General features: G+C 48.4%; 1 protein-coding gene across 4 annotated transcripts in view; it reads right to left on the bottom strand.

Moving 5' to 3' along the window:
* Nucleotides 1-5,136: 5,136 nt before the first annotated feature.
* The window catches only part of LOC103638559 (uncharacterized), a 44,944-nt gene continuing 24,670 nt past the window's right edge, over nucleotides 5,137-25,410 (bottom strand). For 2 of the 4 annotated variants that reach the window (XR_002265006.2, XM_008661438.2), the window contains 2 exons: nucleotides 6,387-6,590; nucleotides 5,137-5,496 (listed from right to left, as the gene is read on the bottom strand). Coding sequence is in view for 2 of the 4 variants with exons in the window: in XM_008661438.2 (XP_008659660.1) it covers nucleotides 5,362-5,496; nucleotides 6,387-6,590 (339 nt within the window). In the remaining 2 variants the exon portion in view is untranslated. The remainder of the gene's footprint in view (nucleotides 5,497-6,386; nucleotides 6,591-25,410) is intronic. The other 2 variants (XM_035962550.1, XR_002265005.2) reach the window with 2 other exon arrangements.

Raw genomic sequence — 25,410 nt, 5'->3', positions numbered from 1 at the left:
GGAACGAAGGTTGCTCAGGGCTATAGTACACCCTTCGTCTTCAGCATCTTTCTGTGCCCTGAGGGCATTGCTAAGTATCAGGCCCTGCAAAGAGAAATATGTGTGCGTCAATAGGTTTAAACAAACGAAAAATTTTGGTCTCAACAAAAAATGCAAAGATCCCATTTGTTGCACCTTCAAGCTATTATATGCCAGGCTGTCGGCCAAATCATTTTTCGATAGCACTGAGAGCCCGTCTTCCAGTGTTGGGAATCCGAAGCTCTTGCTCATCTCCCGACAGACAGAAATCTCTTTGCTGTCAGGGAGACAATACAAAAAGTCTTCTTCTCCACTGCCATTGAATATTAATGCCCCCTTTGGATACTTCAGTTTTTGGGCGTAAAGTTGGGCCTCTTGTTTTTCTTTTTCTGATAATTGTTTCCCCGAAGCATGGCGAATAATATAATTAAGGACTTTGGGGGATGCTTCGGGGGCAGCAGCACTGATTTCTTCAACAAAAGTTGGCTCTGTTATTTTTTCTTCCTCGAATTCCAGGGATTTTATCTTCGTGGGTTCTGAGGACCCAGCTTCGGCTTCAGTTTCTTGCTCTGGAGCTTTAGTATCAGAGACTTCAGTTTTTTCTTCGGGGATGACAACAGTCTCCTTCGGAGGTGTGCTTGAAGATTTAATTGTCTCCAGAACATCTAGCACATTGACCATTCTCTTCCTTTTCGGAGTCACTGCTGGCACTTTTTGGTTTTTTACTGTCTCAATATTTGCTGCAGGACTCAAAACTTCTGATGTTTTTAATCCCTCAGTTGCTTCTTTTACTTCTTCCATTTTTTCTGTGGACGGCGCTTCGGCCTTCTCTTTCGTTTCTGATAACAAAATCTTTGGTTTTTCCAATTCTATCTTTGTTGGCACTTCGGTCGTTTCTGCGACTTCTGGCAGCAAGGTTGGCTCGGTTGGTTTTTCAGCTTCGGTGGCCGAAGAGGTTTCTCCGGTAAACTCAGGCACCGAAGCTGGTTCAATATAGCGCGGCCGATGTGTGAGGACCTTTATCTTCTTTTTTTTCGGTTCTGGCTCGCTAGGAGCAGTTGCAGCTTCTTCTTTTGCAGAGGTGGTGTTTTTTCTCTTCTGCCTTCGAATGGGATAGCAATAGTCAGGGTAGACAAACCCGATTGCATCAAATACCCGATTCAGCCTCTTCTTTTTTCGGCCTCCGAAGGCTGCTGACATTGCAGTATCTTCGGCCTTCGAATAAGCCCCAAGCAGTTCATCACTTAAATTTTCAATACTTTTTAACCAGTCATCATCTGGCTCAACGAATTTATCTCCAAACTTAAAAGTGTACTTCAGCCTGATAAGTCCACCTTCGTCGGCCTCCTTTATGGTTTCCTGCGGCATTTCCCATTTCTCCGCGAGCGGCCATATCCTGAAGGCAATATGCTCTTGTACTAAATCTCTAGTTCCAATAAAAGAACAGATAACACCGAAGGCTCTCTGGCATTCTTCGGCAGCTTCATTCATTTCAACCTTCGGCCTCCGAAGGCCGAAGCTTTGCCAAATAGGGCGCATAATTATACCTTTGATATCTTCTCGTGTTTTCAGATCATTTTTCACATAAAACCATTCCGTCATCCAGTCGCCGGGCCATCTCTTCCGAAAGGTTGGCACGAGACAGCTTGACCCAGACCGAGAAACAAAATTATAGCACCCAAAGTTATTGTGATACTGTTCCTTACCCCAAGGTTTTGTCTCGTATGATAATTCGTGTATGTTGCAGAAGCTTTTCGCATCAGGTTCCAGACCTTGGCTTCTCACGGCCCATACGAAGATATTCAGCCTTATAATTGCTTCGGGGGGTGAGTTGATGAAGATAGACTTCAAACATTTTCAGCACCTCCACAACGAAGCTGCTCAAGGGAAATCGCAGCCCAGCTTTCAAAAAGCTTCGGAACACTACGACTTCATTTTCTTCAGGGTGTGGACAAGTCTTCTCCCCTTCGTCGGCCCTCACAACGGACAAATCCCGGAAATACCTTCCTCTCATGTTGACAAGATGATTCTCTTTGATAGTTGATTTACCATAAACTGAATGGCTTGGTCGCCAGGGGCGATCTTCGGAGTCTTCACCACCGCTGTCCACATCATAGCTGTCGCTGTCACCAGTATCCTCAGACAAACCTTCTAGAATCTCCTTGGTGATTTTTTCTGTGTTGGTCTTCGACATCGCTATAAGAAACCCCAAGTTTTTCTCTTCGTCAAGACTCAGCTTCATCTCAGCAGCAGCCTTCTTATCTGCAGACATCTTCGGAAACACTAAAAAACTGTTTTCAAAGCCGAAGCTTCAAAACTAAAAGCTCAGCAAATCTTAGTGCACAAAAGCTAAAAATTGAGTAAGCGAGAGCAGATGGCAAGAGAGCGTGCCAAATGAGTTTGCGGCATGACCGTATTTATACGCCCAGTGCGTTGAAAATTGAAAGACCCCGCTTGTCAGTGAATGTTGCTATTCTAGCAAAGGGAAGGTGTTTTTTCGGACCTTCGGCGTAAAGCCTTCGTCCATGTCGCAATCTAAATTTATTATTTTAAACAAATTAATATTGCGAGGGGCTACTGTTGGGGGCCTTCGGCTTACGAAGGTCCTCAAAAACAGGATTTGACAGTATTTCTGGAGTATAATGTGTGAGCAGGTATCTTCGGACTCAAGTCGGTATCGCGGCAGAAAAAGACCAGAATAACACGAAGGTCGATACAGCGCCGAAGATGTGAGCAGGAAAGCTTCGGCGTGGTAGCAGAAAATGAAACCGACTTAGAGATGAAAAGGCCATTCAGACCTCGTTAGACTACTATAGAATTATTATCAAATGTAAAGGGCATGAATGTAATTTTGTATGGGCTGTGTCCCGTGCCTATAAATAGGTGAACAGTACCCCCGTGCTGGACACGCTGACTTGGCATTCGCTTTTTGCGTCACGCTTGTATTATCATCTCCTTCAAGTTGAAGGTACATTTGTAATTCAACGATATTTCTGTTTATACATGATAATAATATTTAGTTGTTTATGCTGTCTTTTATATTCCTTACAATTCGTCCTTCGTCACTGTATAATGAGTTTATGAAGGTACGTCCTTCATAACCTTCGTCCTAAAACCATTATATCCTAAGGGAAATAATGCTTCGAAGGACGAAGGACTTTAACGATTAACATTTTCTATGTTGCCTTGTTCTTGACTCATAGCATTTGAGAACAAGTCCCCAACAGGTAGCACTCACATCACCCTCTAACTATGGGTGGTAATGGATCACGATCCAAATGTTTCTTCACAATAAGTTAGGGCTCTTAATTAATTCTAGTTCAAAAATGAATAGAAATAGAGCTCGATCCTAATCTGATATGATCCTTAAATTTTGTAGTGTAAAATATAGGGCCCATTACCACCCCTACCTCTGACACCTCATGCTGAGGAAATGAAATATAACTCAAGGGCCTCATCTAATATGGCCCTAGCCAATCCCTAAGGTCTTTGCCTTCACCCCCAACCTTCACATAAAACCAACTACTACCCCAATTCGGCACCCATCAATTTTTCAAGCATGGCACCAATTCATCTATCTCCTTCAAAGCCTTGCCGACTTTCGAGGTGAAAGTGCATCAACCGAATTGTGCAACCTGCCCTTTAACAAGCTTCGTCTGCCAGTACAAGAAATGGTGCTTGGTAAAGACCATAATGGAAGGCTCCCCTCCGTAACTAACCACAACCCAAATAAACTTTCGAAATGCAACAAATGCATTCGACGTCAACTGATGAATCTATAGATTGACCTTAGACAACAGTTCTACAAGAAATCTATGCAGAGTAATCGAAGATCGGCTAAAAAAAGCTTCAAAGACCACGACCACATCGTCTCCTAGCTATCGTGTGGTCTCCGACTTGGGAGCACTCCCAAACCCTACAATAAAGTAGTGTATTTGTTGTATTTCTCTAACCTGGTCATTACTACTTAGCAACCGGCCGAATTCAGATGACATGCCTCTAGCGCCGCTTCGCCTCCCAAAGTCACCTCTAATGAGCAATAGCGAAAACGAAGCTAGAGAACTCGCCACTAGAGACAAAGTCGAGCGCGACGACGAGTCAAGCGTCATAAAAGCGTGTGGCAGAGATCCACTTCTAGAGCTTAATGATGAGTAGGACGACATCACAGACCGACAATGACAACCAGTGATGTTCTTGACTCGAGCTAGCAATGGCATGCTTGGCCATTGAAAGCGGTAGTGAGCTTGAGCGATTAGAATAAGAAGACGAAGCAATATAAAATGACAGTGCATACTTCATCTCAACCACACTAAACTTATAAAATGGCGGCTTGAGGACTTTAACCTCCACACTTAGAGGGAACACGTCAATATCGTTGTAGCGCCCCTTAAAGGCCCTTGATTGTGTCAGGGACATCAAGGTATTCGTGGGAACAATGGCTCCCACACTTAGCAGGCCCAGTCATCCAAGAACACATGTGCACCGATCATGACATCACGGGTATATATTTGAGTGTCTATAATCCGGAGTTGTAGATACCCTAATGACATTGTTATATAGAATATTATAGGGATGTAGTAGGTAATCGAGGGTAGGCCTATACTTTAGGGGCTGACCTCTTGGCTACCCTATAAATACCTCCTGAACAGCGCGTAAATAATGGTTAATGGGACATTTTGAACTATTGGTCTGTATTGTAATCATCATCTCTAGTGTTTGGACTCTTCGCAGAGGACTCCATCCCAACATTATAGAAACTAAATGTTCTTGATTACAAAGTTTATGAAACTAACAGATTAAAAATCTGAGAACTAAACCAAATATGCTTGGCAAAAATACTGATTGAGGTAACACTTAGACTGCACTTGAGGAGTGTTGAAGTTGAAGGATGAACCTCAGAACAAGTGCAAAAACTCCAAAGTATGAAGTATAGCCAATCATCCACAAAATATGTATATGATTGTGATGATATCAAGCGAACCACAACTAAACTAAAAGCATCCTGAACTCTGTAGCTCAAAGGTGTGACAGATGAGCCCCATCCTGGGCGCTGCATGTGAATGCAGTTCTGTAACTGTAACATGGAAACAGATGAAACTTACCTGGGCTGCATGTGAATAGCAGTCTTGTAACATGGAATCAAATTGCATTCAGTTTTTTTATTTACCATACATAGGGATCCAATTTATGAACTGTACCAGACAATGCTTTTAACAGTCAAAGAAACATCAAGGTACCTCACATGACATATGAATGTACTGGTGATTCTTGTTAGACTTGCCAGCCATCGAATTAGCTGTCTTTCAACACTACAAAGCAACTCAATATTCATGGGTAAGCCCATCACAACTGAAATGTACCCAAATCCTGGCCATGCCTCGTAAGTTTGATAGTCTTTCCACCAATCCAGTGAAGACGGTATGAAAGGTCAAGATTATGAAGCAATAACTTCAGATTATCCGCCTCGCCTAGTTCCTTCTGGGAGTCCAGAAGGCCAGAACCGTGTAAGTTTATATGTGCAGAGCGACAATAATAGGGGTATTATTTGCAAAGCAAAGGTGAGAACTACGTATAAATGTGTAAATGTAGTTTCTTAACTATTAAAACAATCAAACCAGTATGCAACAAATAATTTAATAAGAAACGCTGGCTGCAAAAGACCAAATGGAATACAGAAACTATCTAAACAAAAGAACCTTATGTCTGTAGAAGACTATTTTGTTCATTTTCAATTCGCTTGCTTTCTGGAGAGAAATATGCTGTTTAGGATAAAATGGATGCATGGTATTGCTAGTTGATTTCCCAGTAGTTTCCTTTTTGCCATCTAATGTTAGCGAATGAAACCACTCTTAAGACAAAATTTACTTTTCCAGTTGGTTCCATCTTTAACTTGTTTTGACAATTTTCAAATTCACATGGCCCTAATTCGCTGCAGCAGCTGAGTCCAGAAAATTGATGCAATTGCAGCAGCAGCCACAAAAAATGACTGCAAAACAGGCCACAAAAAATGACTACCAAACTGCCACAAAAAATTGATTCTTATTTAGCAAGTAAATAAAACAGATTAAGAATGCTCAGCTCCACCCAAAACGAATTCTCCTTATATTTACTGCCCTCATGCCACTCTGATCTTCACCCCAAACCCCTCATGGCCATCACTATTAGGATGTGGCTACCACTAAGGAATGTCTGGATGCGGCCCTGGCCTGGGAGCGCCCACCAGGCATGCACATCTGACCCCAGGAACAAGATATAAACCACTTGAGAGTGATGCCTGGTGCAGGCAGCTTTCCCACGTTGCCATGCAAACAGCCCCCCAGATGTCCTATACAATATAATACCACAGAAGGAAATAAGAACAAATATACCTCTGACCTTCCAGGTTTATCATCTAAAATGCTAGAAATTATACTCAAGCGAGCAGAGTTAGGTGAAAATCCTTCCCATGGAGGAACATAGATAAGCTTTGTGCATTGAATAGGAGTAAGGCTTCTGCTCAGCCTCTCCCACCAGGCACTACCTAAGGACCACCATCTTATCATCAATCCGTTCTCAGAGAAGGCAACCAGACCCTGAAAACAAAAAGGTCAAGTTAGAAGCTTCAATTGATAGAGCAACCCCATACACTTTAATAAATAGGATTATGTTTCGCAACCACAATCATGGGTAAATACAATGAACAAGAGGATAGACTTAAATCACAAATAATATCTATAAGCTGCATATCTTTCTAGCAGTTGGTCATCTTAGCTCATTAGCTCCACTTAAGACATCCTTTAGCTTATCTAATCAGGGGAGATCCATATATAAAGAAGGGGCCAGCATATATGTAATGAAAGGTGAAAGGGTCTCTATCTAAGTTGGTTAGGTGGTCTGAGTAGCATTCTTTAGGTCCTGATTTTAACTCCCCACTAGAGCGAATTTGAGGCTAGGATCAAAAAAATCCACCCGTCTATCTCACGCCAAAGCACAGGTCTAAAGCCTGGCTCCGGTAGCGATCACAGTAGTTTCTCACATAGGCTACAATGTTGCCGTGTATGGACATGGGTTCAGGTGTTTTCTCGACATGCGTGAAAAGTGTTAGACTATTATGGTAATGTTTCTAGGCTTCCTCCTGTGTGAGGTTTGATTGCCTATTTGTTTCCTCCTACATGAGGACAGATATAGCAACTAGATGCTCCCTCATATGGTATATAGGATCTGCTATCTCAGTATAGGAAGTAGGATCCTATTTATGATAGGCAAGCACTGATTGCAGCTTGGCTGCCGCACTCCTTCCTAGTGTGTCACCCTGTGGCTGCTATATATTGTAATGCTTCTCTCATTCAATATTATGGAATTCAATTCCCCAATACTTCTCTAATATGGTATCAGCCGCTCTACCTACCTAGGGCCTCTGTCTTCCGCCTCCCTGGCCGTCGCCTCCCCTAAGGCCAGCGTCTTCCCTCCTTCCTCCCCACCACCTTCCCCCATGACAACCTCCGATGATGAAGCTACGTTTCTGCGGCAAATTGCGATGATGATCAAGACTACCGAAGAAGCTAATTAGCAAGCTGCTGCTGCTCGCGCCCGGGTCAAGGCCAGCCTCGAGAAGGAGAGGGCTATTGCCACTGCCCCAGAGGAGCAGGCCGTCTCTGCTGCTAAGCAGGTGATGCCGACGTCGTATACTTGCGCACCTTCATCTCCGGTCCTCGAACCCAGCAGCGACAATGATGCTGAAGTCGTCGCCAATCTGCATGTTCAAGCCGCCAGCGTCGTTCAGAACATTCATTCGCTGGTCCTGGTGTCTCTTGAGCCATCCTCCACCAACTTTGCTCGATGGCGCGGCCATGTCTCCTCACCCTCAAGCGGTAGGCCCTCACCGATCACGTCATCAGCGACCTCTCCTTCCCCGACGACTCGGCGTGGGTTCGCATGGACAACATTGTTCAATCTTGGATTTGCGGCACGATCTCCGCCGAACTCCAGGATAACATCCACGAGCGTCGTGGCAGTCGGCGTGGGATCGCATGGACAACATTGTTCAATCTTGGATTTGCGGCACGATCTCCACTGAACTCCAGGATAACATCCACGAGCGCCGTGACACAACGCGCCATGCGTGGCTCGCCCTGGAAAACCAGTTCATCGGCGATCGAGAGACGTGTGCTCTCCGCCTCGACGCCACCTTCCGCAACTTCATTCAAGGTGATCTTGATGTTGGCGAATATTGCCGTGAAATGAAGGGTTTTGCAGATGATCTCTGACCTCGACGCTCTGGTCTCTGATCGTGTACTGGTACTCAATGTCCTTCGAGGCTTAAGTCCCAAGTATGCCAATCTCTGGACCATCATCATTCGGTTGGTTACATTTGAAAGGGAAATGTGCCCTTGGGCCATTTCTAGTATATTTTGGTGATTAAGTGCTCAACACATATTGAGTGTGCCAAATGATAAATGAAGTGCAAATCAACAAGGTAAGATTCTAGACTTAGTACATTGATTTTTGTGTACTAATATATTTGTCTAAGTGCTAGAATCAGAGAAAAAAGAAAAAGGAAAAGACTTGGCTGGAGCAGCCAAGACTTAGCTCGGTCTGCCACACCGGACTGTCCGGTGGTGCACCGGACGGTGTCCGGTGCGCCAGGCCAGCTCCGGCGAACTGGCCACTCTCGGGAAATCTTCAGCGGCGTACGGCTATAATTCACCGGATTGTCCGGTGGTGCACCAGACTGTCCGGTGAGCCAACGACCGCCAGCGCAACGGTCGGTCGCGCAATCCTCGCGCGACGCGTGGCCCCAGCCAACGGTCGGCTGGGGGCACCGGACTGTCCGGTGCGCCAACCAGCCCGAAGATCCAACGGTCGGCTGCGCCAGGAATGGAAGAAGATCCGCACCGAACATGCTACAGTGGCTGTCCGGTGGTGCACCGGACTGTCCGGTGCGCCACCCGACAGAAGGCAAGAATTGCCTTCCTTGTTGGGTTCCAACGGCTCCTAGCTGCCTTGGGGCTATAAAAGGGACCCCTAGGCGGAGGGAGGAGTCACTCAAGCATTCCTTGATCATTCCTAAGCACCAAGACTCCATTCTCGCGCATTTGATTCTTTGAGATAGTGACTTGAGCACCATTTGAGTAGAGAACTCCTCGAGTTGTGTTGTGAGCTCAAGTTGTGGCTTTGTGTGCGTGATTGTGCTCTTGCTTTGAGTCTTGTGTGTGTTGCTCTCCCCTCCCTTACTTCCATGCTTCTTTGTGATCATCAACTGTAAGGGCGAGAGGCTCCAAGTTGTGGAGATTCCTTGCAATCGGGAGAGAGTATAAGAAAGAAAAACACTGTGGTATTCAAGTCGATCATTCGATCACTTGAGAGGGGTTGAGTGCAACCCTCGTCCATTGGGACGCCACAACGTGGAGTAGGCAAGTGTTATACTTCGCCGAACCACGGGATAAATCACCGTGTCTCTTGTGCTTGTTTTCTTTGTGACCATTGTGTTTCACAAGAGCTCGGTCCTTAGCCACTTGATTCCATTGTGCTAACACTTAACCAAGTTTTGTGGCTACAAGTTTTAGATTTTTACAGGATCACCTATTCACCCCCCCTCTAGGTGCTCTCAATTGGTATCGGAGCCGTTCTCTTCACAAAAGGGACTAATCGCCCGAATAGATGGATCCTAAGGGAAAGGGGATGGTGGTCAACGACAAGACAAAAGAGTCCATCGTCAACGAGCCAAGAGATGATAAGCCCTCGGACTCTGGCTCGAGTCATAAGAAAAGAGACGGGAAGAAGAAGAGGCGCATCAAGAAGATCGTCTACTACGACAGCGACGAGTCTTCTTATTCCCCAAGAGACGACGACGACGAGAAAAAGAAACCGGTTAACTCAAACTTTTCTTTTGATTATTCTCGTATTCCGTTTAACTCCAATGCTCATTTACTTTCAATTCCACTTGGGAAACCTCCGCACTTTGATGGAGAAGACTACTCATTTTGGAGTCACAAAATGCGTAGTCACCTATTCTCTCTCCATCCAAGTATTTGGGAGATTGTTGAAAACGGAATGCTTATGGTAGTACTGACAACCCCGTTCTCATTAATGAGCAAATCCATAAAAATGCAAAAGCTACCACTGTTTTGCTAGTATCCTTGTGCAGGGACGAGTACCACAAGGTGAGCGGCTTGGATAACGCCAAGCAAATTTGGGATACCCTCAAGATTTCTCATGAGGGGAACGACGCCACCATGATCACCAAGATGGAGTTGGTGGAAGGCGAACTGGAAAGGTTCGCAATGATCAGGGGAGAGGAGCCAACGCAAACATATAACAGGCTCAAGACCCTGGTCAACAAGATCAGGAGCTATGGAAGCACTAGATGGACGGACCACGACGTCGTCCGACTTATGCTCAGGTCCTTCACTGTTCTTGATCCTCATCTTGTGAACTCAATCCGTGAGAATCCTAGGTACACAAAGTTGACGCCCGAGGAAATACTCGGAAAGTTTGTAAGCGGGCGTATGATGATCAAGGAAGCAAGATACGTTGATGAGGCATTGAATGGCCCAATGCCCATCTACGAGCCTCAAACTGTTGCTCTCAAAGCAACAAGCAGCAGGGAGGCACTACCTAGCAAGGTAGCACAAGTTGAGGCAGCTAGGCTAAACAAGGATGAGATGGCCCTAATCATAAAGCGCTTCAAGACCACATTGAAAGGACGCAAGGAGTACTCAAACAAGAACAAAACAAAGGGAAAGCGCTCCTGCTTCAAGTGCGGTAAGACTGGTCATTTTATAGCAAATTGTCCCGATAACTCTAGTGACCAGGAACAAGGAAAGAGCGGGAAGAAAGAGAAGCAAAAGAACTATAGGAAGGCAAAGGGCGAGGCACACATCGGAAAGGAATGGGACTCGGACTGCTCATCTTCTGATTCCGACGACGAAGGACTCGCTGCCTCAGCCTTCAACAAGTCCTTTCTCTTCCCCAACGAACGTCACACCTGCCTCATGGCCAAGGAAAAGAAGGTGAGTGTTCGAGATTCCCTCAAATACTCTACTTCCAGTGATGAGGACTCTAGTGATGATGAAGTAGATTACACTAGCTTGTTCAAAGGATTAGATAGAGCTAAAGTAGAAAAGATTAATGAGTTGATTGATACCTTGAATGAAAAAGATAGACTGCTACAGAGACAAGAGGACATTTTGTATGAGGAACATGACAAATTTATTAGTGTTCAAAAGTCTCTTGCCTTAGAAATAAAGAGAAATAAATTACTATCTTCTGAGTTATCTACTTGCAATGAAACTGTGGCTAGTTTGAAGAGTATTAATGATAATTTAAATGCCAAGCTAGAAGTATTTAACAAATCTAGTTCTTGTGTAGAGAATGTTGTAATTTGCAATAGATGCAAGGATTTTAATGTTGATGCTTGTGATGAACATTTAATTTCCATTTCCAAATTAAATGATGAAGTAGCAAGTCTTAATGTTCAACTTAAGACTTGCAAAAGTGATTTTAATAAATTAAAATTTGCTAGGGATGCCTACACTGTTGGTAGACACCCCTCAATTAAGGATGGGCTTGGCTTTAAGAAAGAAGCGAAGAACTTAACAAGCCAAAGGGCTCCCAATTTCAACAAGGAAAAAGAGAAGGCCCCTATGGCTTGTTGCATTCAAAAGAATCATGCGTTCATTTATGATAGAAAAGTTTCTAGGAATACTCGTTATAACAGGAGTTATGGTGCTTATGATTCACATGATATGATTGCTTCAAGTTCTAATGTTGTGCATGGTAGAAGTAGGCTTAGGAAGGGAAATGTTATTCATCATGTGCCTAGGAAAATGCATAATGAATCTGCTACTGTTTTTCATGCCTGCAACACTAATTTTGTACTTTCATGTAAAAATAAGAAAGTGGTTGCTAGGAAGGTGGGGCCAAGTGCAAGGGAGACAAGACTTGCATTTGGGTCCCAAAGACTATTGTATCTAACCTTGTAGGACCCAACAAGAGTTGGGTACTTAAGACCCAAGCCTAAATTGCCTTGCAGGTTTATGCATCCGAGGGCTCAAGTTGGATTATCGACAGCGGATGCACAAATCATATGACGGGGGAGAAGAAGATGTTCACCTCCTATGTCAAAAGCAAAGATTCCCAAGATTCGATCATCTTTGGAGATGGGAACCAAGGCAAGGTCAAAGGCTTGGGCAAGATAGATATCTCAAATGAGCACTCTATTTCTAATGTATTTTTAGTAGAGTCGCTAGGCTACAATCTCTTGTCGGTTAGTCAATTGTGCCACATGGGCTACAATTGTTTGTTCACAAATGTAGATGTGTCTGTCTTTAGAAGGAGTGATGGTTCATTAGCGTTTAAGGGTGTACTAGACGACAAACTCTATTTAGTTGATTTTTCGAAGGAGGAGGCCGATCTAGATGCATGCTTAATTGCTAAGACTAGCATGGGTTGGCTGTGGCATCGACGTCTAACACATGTTGGGATGAAGAACCTTTATAATCTTCTAAAGGGAGAACATGTGTTAGGACTAACCAATGTAACTTTCGAAAAAGATAGACCTTGTGCAGCTTGTCAAGCAGGTAAACAGGTGGGAAGTACTCATCACAGCAAGAATGTGATGACCACATCAAGACCTCTGGAGCTACTTCACATGGACCTCTTCGGACCCGTCGCCTACCTCAGCATCGGGGGGAATAAGTATGGTCTTGTTATTGTTGATGATTTTTCTCGCTTCACTTGGGTATTCTTTTTGCAGGATAAATCAGAAACCGAAGTGACCCTAAAGCGCTTCCTAAGGAAAGCTCAAAACGAATTTGAGCTCAAGGTGAAAAAGATAAGAAGCGACAACGGGTCCGAGTTCAAGAATCTTCAAGTGGAAGAGTTTCTTGAGGAGGAAGGAATCAAGCACGAGTTCTCCGCTCCCTACACAACACGGCAAAATGGTGTGGTAGAGAGGAAGAACAGGACGCTTATAGACATGGCGAGGACGATGCTTGGGGAATTCAAGACGCCCAAGCGGTTTTGGTCAGAAGCTGTGAACACATCTTGCCACACCATAAACCGGGTCTACCTTCATCGCCTTCTCAAGAAGAACTCATATGAACTTCTAACCGGTAACAAACCCAATGTTTCATATTTTCGTGTATTTGGGAGCAAATGTTACATTCTTGTGAAGAAAGTTAGGAATTCCAAATTTGCTCCCAAAGTTGTAGAAGGGTTTTTGCTAGGTTATGACTCAAATACAAATGCGTAGAGTCTTCAACAAATCATCGGGTTTGGTTGAAGTCTCTAGCGATGTTGTATTTGATGAGACTAATGGCTCTCCAAGAGAGCAAGTTGATCTTGATAATGTAGATGAAGATGATGTTCCTGATGGAATAAGTCTTGAGCATCTAGAGGACAGCCTGCTTTTGACTGTCCTCTGTAGTCCTTTAGCATCTAGAGGACAGCTTGACTGTCCTCTGTAGTCTCTTTAGCATCTAGAGGACAGCAGTCGCTTTTTGACTGTCCTCTGTAGTCGCTTTAGCATCTAGAGGACAACAGTCGCTTTTGACTGTCCTCTGTAGTCTCTTTAGCATCTAGAGGACAATCCTGTTGTGTAGTGTGTGTGAGAAGGTGTGGTAGTGCAGCCCCTAGGGCTATAAATATGTGTCCCCAACCCCTCTAAGGGTATGGCATTGTGTAGTGTTTGAGGAAATAAACAGAAAATTGCCCCAACTCATAGTGTCATCCTCTTGATGAGAGTTAGAGTCCCTATACTTACAATTGGTATCGAAGCCAAACTATCCTGTAGCCTAAACATCTCTTGCTCATCTCCTTCCCGCGCCTCTCCCCACACTCAGTCGGCAGCAAGAGCTCCAACTGTTCCTTCCTCTCCTGTTCAGACGAGCAACCTTTCGTCTGAGACAGCCTCTTCCACACGCAACGACCCCTCACTAGCCTACCATGTCCCTACGCTCGGTCACTTCGAGTGCGCGGCGCCAGCAGGAAGCCGAGGTCGCCGCGGCACAAGAACGAGAGCGAGCAGCAGCAGCGGCTGCAGCGACAGCGGCGAGGGCAGCACGGCTGGCGGCTGATGGAATAAGTCTTGAGCATCTAGAGGACAGCCTGCTTTTGACTGTCCTCTGTAGTCCTTTAGCATCTAGAGGACAGCTTGACTGTCCTCTGTAGTCTCTTTAGCATCTAGAGGACAGCAGTCGCTTTTTGACTGTCCTCTGTAGTCGCTTTAGCATCTAGAGGACAACAGTCGCTTTTGACTGTCCTCTGTAGTCTCTTTAGCATCTAGAGGACAATCCTGTTGTGTAGTGTGTGTGAGAAGGTGTGGTAGTGCAGCCCTTAGGGCTATAAATATGTGTCCCCAACCCCTCTAAGGGTATGGCATTGTGTAGTGTTTGAGGAAATAAACAGAAAATTGCCCCAACTCATAGTGTCATCCTCTTGATGAGAGTTAGAGTCCCTCTACTTACAATTGGTATCGAAGCCAAACTATCCTGTAGCCTAAACATCTCTTGCTCATCTCCTTCCCGCGCCTCTCCCCACACTCAGTCGGCAGCAAGAGCTCCAACTGATCCTTCCTCCCCTGCTCAGACGAGCAGCCTTTCGTCTGAGACAGCCTCTTCCACACGCAGCAACCCTTCAATAGCCCACCATGTCCCTACGCTCGGCCACTTCGAGTGCGCGGCGCCAGCAGGAGGCCGAGGTCGCCGCGGCACAAGAACGCGAGCGAGCAGCAGCAGCGGCTACAGCGACAGCGGCGAGGGCAGCACGGTTGGCGGCGGCGGAACTGGCAGCGGCGAGAGCGGAAGTAGAAGCAGCGGAGGCGGCGGATGCTGCACGTGCGGCGGCAACAGAGCTCGAGGTTCTGCGCGGCAGTAGAGCTGGCAGCTCTGCTTCTGTCGACGACAACACCGACGAAGAGCTCAGGCTGGCGAGGGAAGCAGCGCGAGAGCAGGCTGCACAGTGGCCAGCTGCGCACCCCCATGGGGGCGCGCGTGGCGGCAGCCCAGATAGGCGCCGACGCGCTGACGGCGCTCTGGGCGAGGGCGCACGCGGCGGCAGCCCAGACAGGCGTAGACGCGCAGGCGGTGCTCCCGGCGGTGGCGACCGGGTCGACGGAGATCGCGGCCTCTACAGGCGGCGCGACTCTCTCCCCGGATCGGTACCATGGTCGCCGCATGGCCCAGGCCATTGTCAGGGACATCGGTCCCGGCGGTGGGTGGCCTACCCTCACCAAGACCAACTACGTCGAGTGGGCCGCGGTGATGAGGGTACGGCTCCAGGTTCGCCAAATGTGGGAAGCAGTTCGGTACGGCGACGTCGACTACCACGAGGATCGGCGGGCATTGGATGCCCTCATTGCTGCAGTCCCGTCCGAGATGCAGTTTTCGCTTTCCCAGAAGCGGACTGCCAAGGAGGCCTGGGACGCCATCGCTGCGACCAGCATCGGCAGCGACCGTGCTCGCAAGACCACACTGCAGGCACTTCGCAAGGAGTGGGAGAACCTGGCCTTCAAGCCAGGTGAGGATGTTGATGACTTTGCTCTCCGCCTCAACACTCTGTTGCAGAAGATGGTGCAGTTCGGCGACGACACCTACGATGAGGAGAGAGCTGTTGAGAAGCTCTTCCGTTGCATCCCCGAGAAGTACAGGCAGATTGCTCGCTCGATCGAGTCTCTGCTAGACCTCTCCACGATGACGATCGAAGAGGCGATTGGTCGCCTCAAGGTGGTCGACGGCGACGAACCACAGGCTCTCTCTGGGCCTATCACTATCGGCGGGAAGCTACATCTCACTCGGGAGCAGTGGGAGGCCTGCCAGGGTGACAAGAAGAAGGGGGAGTCCTCCTCGACACGAGGCCGCAAACGCGGCAAGCCGCGTGGAGGCGCCCAGGCCGGGGCGCGAGGACATGCTGAGGGCGGTGCCCGTGGAGGTGCCCAAGGCGGCGCCGTCGGCAACAAGAAGCCGGCACGAGACGACGGCTGTCACAACTGCGGCAAGCTTGGCCACTGGGCCAGGGACTGTCGGCAGCCACGACGTGGCCAGGCCAACGTCGCACAGGCGGAGGCGGAGGAGGAGGCCCTGCTCCTGGCACATGCAAGCATCGAGATATCTCCAGCGGCACCGGCCGCAGCGGCACTCCTCCACCTTGATGAGTCGAAAGCACGCGCTTTCCTCGGCGACGGCTCCAACAAGGACATGATCGAAGGATGGTGACTCGACACCGGCGCCACTCATCACATGACCGGCCGACGGGAGTTCTTCACCGAGCTTGACTCTAGCGTCCGAGGCTCCGTCAAGTTTGGGGACGCCTCCGGCGTAGAGATCAAGGGCGCCGGCTCAGTCGTCTGCACCGCCGCGTCTGGTGAGCACAGGCTGCTCACCGGAGTCTACTACATCCCCGCGTTGAGGAACTCTATCATCAGCTTGGGACAGCTGGATGAGAACGGTTCGCGCGTGGAGGTCGAGCACGGAGTCATGAGGATCTGGGATCCCTCTCGTCGCCTTCTTGCCAAGGTACGCAGGAGTGCAAATCGGCTTTACATCCTCAATGTGAAGGTGGCACAACCTTGCTGCCTTGCTGCTCGTCGAGACGACGGGGCATGGCAGTGGCACGAGCGCTTCGGGCACCTTAACTTCGAAGCCCTGAAGCGGCTCAGCGCCAAGGAGATGGTACGAGGCCTGCCGTGCCTTGACCATGTGGAGCAATTCTGCGATGTCTGCGTGTTGACAAAGCAGAGACGACTCCCCTTTCCCCAGCAGTCGAGCTTCCGAGCCAAGGAGAGGCTCGAGCTCGTGCATGGGAACTTGTGTGGCCCGGTGACACCAGCCACACCAGGAGGACGACGCTACTTCTTGCTGCTCGTCGACGATCTCTCCCGCTACATGTGGGTGATGATCCTTGGCAGCAAGGGAGAGGCTGCGAACGCCATCAGGCGTGTGCAGGTCGCTGCGGAGGCGGAGTGCGGCCGCAAGCTGCGCGTGCTGCGCACCGACAACGGCGGCGAATTCACGGCGGCTGAGTTCGCGTCGTACGGCGCGGATGAGGGCGTTCAGCGCCACTACTCCGCGTCGTACAGCCCGCAGCAGAACGGCGTCGTCGAGCGGCGCAACCATACGGTTGTGGGGATGGCTCGGGCTCTCCTCAAGCAGAGAGGAATGCCATCTGTCTTCTGGGGAGAGGCGGTGGTGACAGCGGTCTACATCCTCAACCGCTCGCCCACCAAGGCACTCAACGGGATGACACCGTACGAGGCTTGGCATGGGCGCAAGCCGGCGGTCTCTCACCTACGGGTCTTCGGCTGCCTCGCGTTCACCAAGGAGCTTGGCCACATCGGCAAGCTCGACGACAGGAGCACCCTGGGGGTGTTCATTGGCTACGCGGAGGGCTCGAAGGCCTACCGCATCCTTGACCCAGGAACACAGCGTGTGCGCACGGCGCGCGACGTAGTGTTCGACGAAGGGCGAGGATGGGCGTGGGACAAGGCGGTGGACGACGGCACGACTCCGACGTACGACGACTTCACCATCGAGTACGTCCACTTTGAGGGAGCTGGGGGAGTAGGCAATTCTTCTCCGAGCAGGTCTACCCCAGCCCCCAAGTCTCCACCGACTCCAGCGCCACGCTCTCCAGCTCCGGCTACAACGAGCTCTTCACCACCACGCACTCCAGCCACGACTCCGGCTACACCGAGCTCTTCGCCACCACGTACTCCAACACCGACGGTACCCTCTCCGGGAACGTCCTCTCCGACACCAGCTCGTGTCAAGCACGACCCAGTGGAGCTCGTGACCCCGCTCTCCCGCGACGAGGAGCGCGTCGACGCGTGCTACGACGGCGAGCCGTTGCGGTATCGAAGGGTGGAGGGCCTTCTCATCGACCCGTCGGTGCCAGGCCCTGCGTCTCGCATTCTGGCAGGAGAGTTGCATCTTGCATGCGACGACGGTGAGCCTCGGTCTTTCGTGGAGGCCGAGAAACATGCGGCTTGGCGTGCCGCGATGCAGTCGGAGATGGACGCGGTTGAGACGAACCGCACTTGGGAGCTCGCTGATCTCCCTCATGGTCATCGCGCGATCACCCTTAAGTGGGTGTTCAAACTGAAGAGGGATGAAGCCGGCGCCATCGTCAAGCATAAGGCTCGCTTGGTGGCACGTGGTTTCTTGCAGCAGGAGGGGATCGACTTCGACGATGCCTTCGCCCCTGTAGCACGGATGGAATCCGTGCGACTCCTCCTCGCACTGGCAGCCCTGAAGGGCTGGCATGTTCATCACATGGATGTCAAGTCGGCGTTTCTTAACGGCGACTTAAAGGAGGAGGTCTATGTACACCAGCCGCCAGGTTTTGCGATCCCTGGCAAGGAGGGCAAGGTGTTGCGCCTGCGCAAGGCTCTCTATGGCCTGCGACAGGCACCGAGGGCGTGGAATGCCAAGCTGGATTCCACGCTCAAAGGAATGGGTTTCACGCCAAGCCCGCACGAGGCGGCCATCTATCGGCGGGGCAATGGAGGAAGTGCCCTGCTGGTAGGTGTCTACGTCGACGACTTGGTGATCACCGGCGCCAAGGATGCAGAGGTGGCAGCGTTCAAGGAAGAGATGAAGGCCACCTTCCAAATGAGTGACCTGGGGCATCTCTCCTTCTACCTGGGGATTGAGGTGCACCAGGGAGACTCCGGGATCACACTTCGCCAGACCGCCTACGCCAAGCGCATTGTTGAGCTGGCTGGGCTCACCGACTGCAACCCAGCACTCACTCTGATGGAGGAGAGGCTGAAGTTGAGTCGCGACAGCACGACGGAGGAGGTGGATGCTACACAGTACCGGCGTCTTGTGGGGAGCCTTCGCTACCTCGTCCACACACGGCCTGACTTGGCATACTCCGTCGGCTACGTTAGTCGGTTCTTGCAGCGACCGACGACGGAGCATGAGCAGGCTGTGAAGAGGATCATCCGCTATGTTGCGGGGACTCTCGACCACGGTCTCTACTACCCGAGGTGCCCTGGGGAGGCACACCTTGTCGGGTACAGCGACAGCGACCACGCCGGTGACATCGACACTAGCAAGAGCACAAGCGGGGTCCTTTTCTTCCTCGGCAAGTGCCTCATTAGCTGGCAGTCGGTCAAGCAGCAGGTGGTGGCCATGTCCAGCTGCGAAGCCGAGTACATAGCGGCGTCCACTGCTTCGACTCAGGCTCTCTGGCTGGCTCGACTGCTCGGTGATCTCCTCGGGAGAGACACTGGAGCGGTGGAACTCAGGGTGGACAGCCAGTCCGCTCTGGCATTGGCCAAGAACCCCGTGTTCCATGAACGGAGCAAGCACATCCGGCTGAGATACCACTTCATCCGAGATTGCTTGGCAGAAGGGAGCATCAAGGCGCGCTACATCAACACCAATGATCAGCTTGCAGACCTGCTCACCAAGCCCCTTGGGAAGATCAAGTTTGTTGAGCTTTGCTCCAGGTCCGGGATGGCCCAACTTTCTCACAAGACGACGCCCAAGACTTAGGGGGAGAATGATGGAATAAGTCTTGAGCATCTAGAGGACAGCCTGCTTTTGACTGTCCTCTGTAGTCCTTTAGCATCTAGAGGACAGCTTGACTGTCCTCTGTAGTCTCTTTAGCATCTAGAGGACAGCAGTCGCTTTTTGACTGTCCTCTGTAGTCGCTTTAGCATCTAGAGGACAACAGTCGCTTTTGACTGTCCTCTGTAGTCTCTTTAGCATCTAGAGGACAATCCTGTTGTGTAGTGTGTGTGAGAAGGTGTGGTAGTGCAGCCCCTAGGGCTATAAATATGTGTCCCCAACCCCTCTAAGGGTATGGCATTGTGTAGTGTTTGAGGAAATAAACAGAAAATTGCCCCAACTCATAGTGTCATCCTCTTGATGAGAGTTAGAGTCCCTCTACTTACAGTTCCAGCGGACGCAATCGGCACCATGGCGATTGGAGATTTGCGACCACAGGAACAAAAAGAGCAAGATCAACCTTCTTCCTTAACAATGGTGCACCCCCCAACTCAAGAAGATGAACAGGTTCATCAGGAAGAGGCGTGTGATCAAGGGGAGCACAAGAAGACCAAGTTGTGGAGGAAGAAGCACCACGGGCCCCTCCAACTCAAGTCCGAGCAACGATTCAAAGGAATTATCCCGTCGACCAGATTTTGGGTGACATAAGCAAGGGAGTAACCACTCGCTCTAGATTAGTTAATTTTTGTGAGCATTACTCGTTTGTCTCTTCTATTGAGCCTTTCAGGGTAGAAGAGGCCTTGCTAGATCCGGACTAGGTGTTGGCCATGCAGGAAGAGCTCAACAACTTCAAGCGAAATGAAGTTTGGACCCTGGTGCCACGTCCAAAGCAAAACGTTGTGGGAACCAAGTGGGTGTTCCGCAACAAGCAAGACGAGCACGGAGTGGTGACAAGAAACAAGGCTCGACTTGTGGCAAAAGGTTATGCCTAAGTCGCAGGTTTGGATTTTGAGGAGACTTTTGCTCCTGTGGCTAGGTTAGAGTCTATTCGCATTTTGTTAGCCTATGCCGCTCACCATTCTTTCAGGTTGTTTCAAATGGACGTGAAGAGCGCTTTCCTCAATGGGTCAATCAAGGAGGAGGTGTATGTGGAACAACCCCCAGGCTTTGATGATGAACGGTACCCCGACCATGTGTGTAAGCTCTCTAAGACGCTCTATGGACTTAAGCAAGCTCCAAGAGCATGGTATGAATGCCTTAGAGATTTTCTAATTGCTAATGCTTTCAAGGTTGGAAAAGCCGATCCAACTCTTTTCACACTTGTGATGGTGACCTATTTGTGTGCCAAATTTATGTCGATGACATAATATTTGGTTCTACTAACCAAAAGTCTTGTGAGGAGTTTAGCAGGGTGATGACACAGAAATTTGAGATGTCAATGATGGGCGAGTTAAACTACTTCCTTGTGTTCCAAGTGAAGCAACTCAACGATGGCACCTTCATCTCACAAATGAAGTACACGCAAGACTTGCTCAAGCGGTTCGGAATGAACGACGCCAAGCCCGCAAAGACTCCAATGGGAACCGACGAACATGTCGACCTCAACAAAAGAGGTAAGTCCGTTGATCAAAAGGCATACCGGTCTATGATAGGATCCTTGCTTTATTTATGTGCTATTAGACCGGATATTATGCTAAGCGTCAGGGCCGGTCCTGAGGTGACCCGGGGCGAAACAAAAAATTAGGGCCCTCAAAAAATTTTGAATGATAAAAGTCTATAATATATATACTTTCTTCTAAGTACATAAGCAAATTTTAAATGATAAAAATCTATAATATATCAAAACAACTTCAAATCTTTGTACATATTATCTCAAAAATTTCTTTTAATGTTTCTTGATACGAAGTCATTGATAATAGTGTTGCTATCAACCTTGTCTAATAATTTTTCTCAATGTATAAAGTAGCCAATCCGTTGAGGCGATCTTGAGACATTGTTGACCTTAATAGTTCTTCAACAATTTCAACTTTAAAAAGCTTCTCTAAGCCGATGCCACAGTCACAAGCACATTAAATAATATCCAATAAGCGATTGAAATATTTGGATACAGATCCATTTGCCGAACATACTCAAAAAATCTCCATAAAAGATATTGGTATTTCAGACAAACTTAACTTCAAAACCTTTAACTCAGATAGTAGATCATTTACCTCAACGTCAGAACAGTCCTGCGAAGAGGGACAAGTAGAGCAGCCGTACTAAACACAACACCTAAGATTATATATACATGTATATTACTTGGGGCCCTTCCAAAATCGGAGGCCCGGTGCGGCGGCTCCACTTGCCCCCCTCCAGGACCGGCCCTGCTAAGCGTATGCATGTGTGCTAGATTTCAATCCGACCCAAGGGAGTGTCACCTTGTGGTCGTTAAGCGAATACTTAGATATTTAGTTGCTACGCCTTGCTTCGGGATCTGATATCCAAAGGGGTCAACCTTTGACTTGATTGGATATTCAGACTCCGATTATGCTGAATGCAAGGTTGATAGGAAGAGTACATCAGGGACGTGCCAATTTCTAGGAAGGTCCCTGGTGTTTTGGAGTTCTAAGAAACAAACTTTCGTTGCCCTATCCACCGCTGAGGCCGAGTACGTTGCCACAGGACAGTGTTGCGCGCAACTACTTTGGATGAGGCAAACCCTCCGGGACTTTGGCTACAATCTGAGCAAAGTCCCACTCTTATGTGACAATGAGAGTGCAATCCGCATGGCGGATAATCCTGTTCAACACAACCGCACTAAGCACATAGACATCCGGTATCACTTTTTGAGAGACCACCAGCAAAAGTGAGATATCGAAGTGTTTTATGTTAGCACCGAGAAACAGCTAACTGATATCTTTACCAAGCCTTTAGATGAGAAGACCTTTTGCAGGCTACGTAGTGAGCTAAATGTCTTATATTCGCATAACTTGGATTGATCTATAGCATACATATGTTTTATGTCTTTGGTCATGTTCCTTTATGCATATTATTGCTTACTTATGGTGATCAAGTTGTGCAAGAGATCCCCGGACCTCACAAGTCCATATGTGAATGATGCACATATTTAGGGTGAGAAATGCTACAACTTGACCCTTTGAGACTAACCGTGTGCTTGAGTTTACTTAATTTAGTCTCAAAGGTGGATTGAAAGGGAAAGGTGAACTTGGACCATGCAAGACTTCCACTGCACTCCGATGAAAGGGTAATTTATTCCAAGTTCATCTCCATACTTTTATTGCCTTTTTACTCTTAATTGACGATTTTGGTGAGGCAATGGGGTTTAAGGGCCAAGAGTGATCCCGTTTTGGTGCTTCATGCCAAAGGGGGAGAAATTAAAGGCCAAAGCAAATGGATCTGCTACCACTTGAGAACTTTGAAAATAGTAGAGTTAGAACTTCTGATTTGTCAAAATACTTGTATTTGGTCTCTTGTGGGAGAATGTTTGATTATGGGTAAAAGGGGGAGTTTTTGGCTCTTAATCATTCTTACTCTTGGATTATCTCTCTTTGTGTCTAAACATGTGTGTTTAACTTAGAGATAGGAAAATGAATTTGATTTGTAAAAACAAACCAAGTGGTGGCAAAGAACGATCCAAATATGTCAAATCTTGTAAGAGACAATTTTTGTTCTCAATTGCATTGATGTTGCACTTCTATTGGTTGCTTTTTGATGTGTTGGCATAAATCACCAAAAAGGGGGAGATTGAAAGGGAAATGTGCCCTTGGGCCATTTCTAGTATATTTTGGTGATTAAGTGCTCAACACATATTGAGTGTGTCAAATGATGAATGAAGTGCAAATCAACAAGAAGGTAAGATTCTAGACTTAGTACATTGGTTTTTGTGTACTAATATATTTGTCTAAGTGCTATTATCAGAGAAAAGAGAAAAAGGAAAAGACTTGGCTGGAGCAGCCAAGACTCAGCTCGGTCTGGCACACCGGACTGTCCGGTGGTGCACCGGACAGTGTCCGGTGCGCCAGGCCAGCTCCGGCGAACTGGCCACTCTCGGGAAATCTTCAGCGGCGTACGGCTATAATTCACCGGACTGTCCGGTGGTGCACCGGACTGTCCGGTGGTGCAACGACCGCCAGCGCAACGGTCGGCCGCGCAATCCGCGCGCGACGCGTGGCCCCAGCCAACGGTCGACTTGAGGCACCAGACTGTCCGGTGCGCCAACCAGCCCAAAGATCCAACAGTCGGTTGCGCCAGGAATGGAAGGAGATCCGCACCAGACATGCTACAGTGGCTGTCCGGTGCACCGGACTGTCCGGTGCGCCACCCGACAGAAGGCAAGAATTGCCTTCCTTGTTGGGTTCCAACGACTCCTAAGCACCAAGACTCCATTCTCGCGCATTTGATTCTTTGAGATAGTGACTTGAACACCATTTGAGTAGAGAACTCCTCGAGTTGTGTTGTGAGCTCAAGTTGTGGCTTTGTGTGCGTGATTGTGCTCTTGCTTTGAGTCTTGTGTGTGTTTCTCTCCCCTCCCTTACTTCCGTGCTTCTTTGTGATCATCAATTGTAAGGGCGAGAGGCTCTAAGTTGTGGAGATTCCTCGCAATCGGGAGAGAGTATAAGAAAGAAAAACACTGTGGTATTCAAGTTGATCATTTGATCACTTGAGAGGGGTTAAGTGCAACCCTCGTCCATTGGGACGCCACAACGTGGAGTAGGCAAGTGTTATACTTGGCCGAACCACGGGATAAATCACCGTGTCTCTTGTGCTTGTTTTCTTTGTGACCATTGTGTTTCACAAGAGCTCGGTCCTTAGCCACTTGATTCCATTGTGCTAACACTTAACCAAGTTTTGTGGCTACAAGTTTTAGATTTTTACAGGATCACCTATTCACCCCCCCCCCCCCCTCTAGGTGCTCTCAACTTTCCCGGCTTCCCTCAAAGTCCAGGAAGATCTGGTTTTGGAGGAGATTGTTGTTGGAACAGCACCTCTAGATAATGCAGCTACTGCGCTACACATCTGTTGCCCCGACATTGACTCCCAAGTCCTCTCCTGCTCGTCCCTCAGCTCACGGAGGCACGCCTGGCTCTATCCAAGGAGGTAGTCCTGGTTCGAGCTCCAGCCGTCACAATCGGAATCAACATCCGGGTCAAGGCCAGGGTGGTGGCTCGTCCTGGCCATCTATCTACAATCCCTGGATAGGTACAATTCACATGTGGCCCGGTTCTATGTCAAGTGGATCTTCTCAGCGCTCTGGACAGCAGTCGCGTTCCCCTGCTCCTGCACTACCCTGCCCGTCGCACACCTTCTTGGCTGCACCAGGACTATCTGCAATGCAGACTGGCCTCCTCGGACCACCCCCTGCGCCTCTACACCAGGGTTTTCAGACTGCTGTTCCTGCTACACTTCAGCCGCCAGCTGCTGTTACTGACTGGATTCTGATTCAGGTGCCACAAATCACACCACTCCACATTGTCGGTAACATGTCCCTCTTTCGCCCTCCAAATCTCACTACTCCATCTATTGTTGTTGATAATGGTGCTACACTTTATGCCTCCTCAGTAGAAGACACGATTTTGCCAGGACCTTTACATCTTAACAATATTCTTTACACACCTCATATTATTCAAAACCTTCTTTTTGTTCGTCATTTTACTACTGATAATTGTTGCTCCATTGAATTTGATCCTTTTGGTGTTCCTGTGAAGGATCTCAACTCCAGAAACGTGATTATAAGATCCAATAGTGCTGGTCCACTCTACACCCTGCGTCTGCCCTCTTCATCCTCTACAGCACCCTACGCCTACGCCCTGCCTGTAGTTTCCACTCCTACCCTGCACCGACATTCTGTCTCCACGCAGTAGTTCTTCGGCCATTCATTGTTCTTGTAGTCCTTCAAAGTTATGTCATGCTTGTCAGTTGGGTTGTCACACCAGATTACCTTTTTCTAGTTCAAATTCTT

This window comes from Zea mays, chromosome 9 (genome assembly GCF_902167145.1).
Source record: "Zea mays cultivar B73 chromosome 9, Zm-B73-REFERENCE-NAM-5.0, whole genome shotgun sequence".
Taxonomy (NCBI): domain Eukaryota; kingdom Viridiplantae; phylum Streptophyta; class Magnoliopsida; order Poales; family Poaceae; genus Zea; species Zea mays.
This window is presented reverse-complemented; position numbering and strand designations above follow the sequence as displayed.